We start from the raw sequence: 4043 nt of genomic DNA on the forward strand, positions 1-4043 counted from the left end.
ATCAGCAAGATTAAAGACAATGATCACTATAATAATGTTGGCCACACCCTAGAACCAAAGTCCTTACCCCCCTGGATCACGAAATTTAAAAGAGCTACCTGCTTCCTTTAAAAATACGTATGGCTTTAATTTAGTATCAATAGCATTAAAGAAGATGCCATTAAATGTTTTACACATTCACACAATTTACCAAGTTCAGCCCTGCCCTGGAGTCATAACCTCTACCCCGGGAATCATGAAATTTACAATTTTGGTATAGGCCCTCCAGCTTTACATAACTTTGTACTGTAAATGGGGAAATTATTGCAAGGGTTTTGATTTCGCAATGTTCGCGGTCGGGGATTTCCCCGCGAAATCAAAACAACCGCAATCATTTTGCAAGTGTAACACAATACGTTTTGAACAGTTAACAGTAATCAAAATAAAATTTGTATTCCGCGGAAATAAAACCACAGCAATTAGATTAATATGAAAAACCGCGAATTTTAAGCACCGCGAAATTAAAACCACTTACAGTATTTAGTTTTTCTCACAGATGTGCATTTGTACAGAAGATCTTTGAAAATTGGCAATTTTTGTTGTTGCAGTTTTTGCCCCACTCCTAGGGTCCAAAGGGTATAGGAATGCTAAAATTACAAATTATGTCCCCTTGTCCAATTTAAAAAAAAAAAAAATTGCAATGGTGGTTGTCAAAAAGAAGTTAAAAATGTCCAGTTGTTAATGAAAACCGGACTACGATAGACGCAAACATATTGCAAAAGGTCATCTGAATGACTTAAGTGACCCAAAATACTTGCAACATCACAAAAATTCTTTATTTTGAAAAAATATGCAATAATTGGAACTTTTCAATGAGACAACTGGAATAAAATCAAACCATATTTCTAAGTACAAACAACCGAAACACACAATACATTTTCTATTATCTCAAAGTTACACTCAAATTTACCACAACTCGTTTCACTACGAAATAAGACTAGTGCACAGTTTATAATTGTATGCAAGAGATGCAAAAGAACAAAACTTTTTACATGTATATAATTAATATTTTTCAGTTATTATGTTCACAATAAGTGCAGACCACCCCGTGAAAGGAAAACTTCCGTGGCCAAATCCTGTTACATCGTCGTATTTCTCAAAGACATACCCTTTCTTCATGTACTCTTGAATCATATTATTTATCAAATTTACTCTCAATTCTGTGTAAATATCCAACGATAATTTCTGATAATTCCCAGGTATTTTTGAATAGTAGTGCAAACTACTTAAAATGAGATAATTCATGTTAATCCAGATCGCACCCCTCCAATGAGGAGGATCTTCAACCGTATTATATAGATTGTAAAAAGGGGAATTTTTAGCTAGTGATCGTATTCCATATTTGGTCCACAATAGATCTTCATTTCGTAAGTCCCGTAAGATATTGTGAAGTCTGGGGGAATCAGAATCCAGAATTCTTAACATTAAAGGAAATAAACTCACATAACCCAGTGCCCCGATATATCTGAAAGATGGATCTGCATGAACTACTCTGGATTTTGAGGTAGCGTTTATGTATAAAGAATTGGTATGCAATCCAAAGTCGCTGTAAAGTTCGTTATTATCATCCCAATGCATTTCGTCCAACAATTCGTTGTCATAAAGTTCATTGTAGATTTTCTCATATTTTGTCCCATCTTGATTAGTCAATTTAGCAATTTTTGCGAGAACTCGAGATGAAACAGCTATCCAACATCGAAGATCAAGATGGCGTTCCTTTGAATTTGGATGAGATGCTCGAGGATAGTCATCAAACCCAGATGCTAAAGTGTATGGAATTAACTGACTTTTAGTCAAACTGTCTCTTCCTTTCCAGTAGTAGGAGTAGGAAACCTCGCCATTTTGACTTGAATACAACCAATTGAACCATATTTCTAATCTTGGGAAAATCGCTTTTAAAAATGGGACACTGACTTTCTTCATTTCGATAAGGTTTAAGATCCCAAGAAAAAGTGCTGGTGGATTCGCAACATTATTTTCCTGCACTATGAAGCGATCAGGAACTGCATATTCCGCTTCAGGTCCAAGTATTTGCTCTCTAGGAATCCATCCTTCAATGTTCATTAAATCCAACCAGTGCGCAATGATATCCATAGATATACTTGCATCCCAAAAGTTTATTAAATGGATATCAAATCCTACGTTCCATAAAAATCCTCTAGGAAACTTAGATCTGGATGGCACTGTTGTATAAAGCGTTGTAGGCCAGTAATTTTGAATGTTTTGGTTGGTTTTTGATTTTACTTGAGATGTTCCATGAAAGTAACTTATACTGCCAAGCATATTACTAAGAGTTGCCTTTGCAAATTCAGCTGCATATTGTGTATATGCTACTGATTTCATGTCGAATGCTTCGTAAAACTTTTTATCGAATTTTTCTAAATGTGAGCGAAGTTCTTCCGTCATAACTTTACCCTCAAGTGAATTTGGCCTAAAGAAACTTTCTGATTCGAATACAGCATCAAATTCGAGAGGTAGCATTGCTGTTATTTGGTACACAATGAAATTTCCTTCTTTTCCTTCTGTATTTAGAAATACAAAAGCAGATATATCATTCCATAGTAATTTTTTCTTCAATTCATTAAATACTACTTGTTTTAATTCATTAAGTTTAGCTTCCTTAGCTACTAAATTAGTCAAATACCATATAAATGGAGATCGTGCTTCTGGGAAACGAAGTCGAAATAATCCGAGTTCTGGTGTTTCACCAGTAACCTGGAGAAGGCTATGCTTTTTTAGGCGAGGTTTTAACATTCCATGACCCTCCAATGCAACGTAGAACAAAAATGAAACAACAGATGTAGTTTTGGCACTCTGAAATTGAAATGAGAATAAAATCATTTTATATTTAGTTAAGTTAAAAACAACAGAAACGAAAAATTATTATTCTTAAACTATTAATTCATCATGTGTCTCAATGTTTTTGAATTTACTATTGCTGTCATGTTGTAAATAATATGACATAGAATATAAAAAATGACAACTGTCCAGATTTCCACTTTTCTCGACATATATATATTAAAAGAAAATTACTGTTGGGGTGGCAGATATGCGAGCTGTCCAGTCTCCACCATATGATCCGCCTTGACGTTTAACAAAGGACACATTGAATTTGTAGGTTTTCTCCACCACTTCGTGTATACCAAAATTTATTCCATCATGTCGCAGCCATCCATATTTAACCAAATCGTCATTCTCACTGCACCAATGCCGTAACATTCCATTTTCTAGAGAATACCACATAAGTCCAACTACCAGGGAATTTTTGGAACGTGTTTTGAGGCCAAAATACACATTCGGGCGATATGTACCCCAGAATTTTTCTGGACTAAAATCAGGTGTGGTCCAATTCTTTGATTTAATCGTAGGCAGGTCCAAGGGAGTGTTGATAGGATCCTCTTTCACATAAATGTTCATCCATACAAACGCGCATATACATATTACACAAATGGCTCCACAACATTTCATAAACAGTCGTTTCTTGCATATTTCTACAGGAGGTGGAGAATGTTGGATATCTTCTTCTCCTGACTCTGAATCATACGTGTTGCTATCCATCATTGTTGATGTTTTCATCCTACACCGAAGGCCACTATCTGATTTGACTGTTCTTTCGGCATCTTCAATACCATCATGATATTCATCTGACATCATATCGATTTCGTCTTTGCTCGATTGAGGTGTGAATCCTGTAAATGCACGTGCAGTGAATCTCCATTTCATGAATAAACAATTACTGTTTTATTGCTCAGGTAAATATATTTAGTTATTAGAAAATACAAGTTATTTGCCTCTTTTAGTGACAAAGAAACAACAAGCAACACAAGGATGTCATTCAAAATGATGTTATTAGATTTTTTATGTGCATGTACACATGTATCAAATTATATATTATGAATAATATAACTTAGTGTTATTTATTCCTTCTTCGTGCACATTAGATCAGCGGACCGACCGAAAACCATACAATTGGGATATCCGGTCTCTTCGCTGATCCTTTTTGG

At 35.1% G+C, this 4043-nt stretch overlaps 1 protein-coding gene across 1 annotated transcript; it reads right to left on the bottom strand.

The window, feature by feature from the left end:
- Positions 1-790: 790 nt before the first annotated feature.
- LOC125657813 (mannosyl-oligosaccharide glucosidase-like) lies at positions 791-3721 on the bottom strand. Its single transcript, XM_048888599.2, has 2 exons — positions 3073-3721; positions 791-2853 (listed from the first exon to the last, which is right to left on the bottom strand). The coding sequence occupies exons 1-2, from the start codon at positions 3691-3693 to the stop codon at positions 1042-1044; spliced, it is 2433 nt and encodes an 810-aa protein (XP_048744556.2). The 5' UTR covers positions 3694-3721; the 3' UTR covers positions 791-1041.
- Positions 3722-4043: the final 322 nt, after the last annotated feature.

This window comes from Ostrea edulis, chromosome 9, assembly GCF_947568905.1.
Source record: "Ostrea edulis chromosome 9, xbOstEdul1.1, whole genome shotgun sequence".
NCBI classification, from domain to species: Eukaryota; Metazoa; Mollusca; class Bivalvia; order Ostreida; family Ostreidae; genus Ostrea; species Ostrea edulis.

What these genes read in the sequence shown, in the direction of transcription:
- LOC125657813 (XM_048888599.2), bottom strand. Translation starts at nt 3,693, where the DNA reads ATGATGTCAGATGAATATCATGATGGTATTGAAGATGCCGAAAGAACA. An exon ending in GCATATCTGCCACCCCAACA is followed by an intron (nt 2,854 to 3,072) that starts GTAATTTTCTTT and finishes TTTCAATTTCAG; the next exon opens with AGTGCCAAAACTACATCTGT.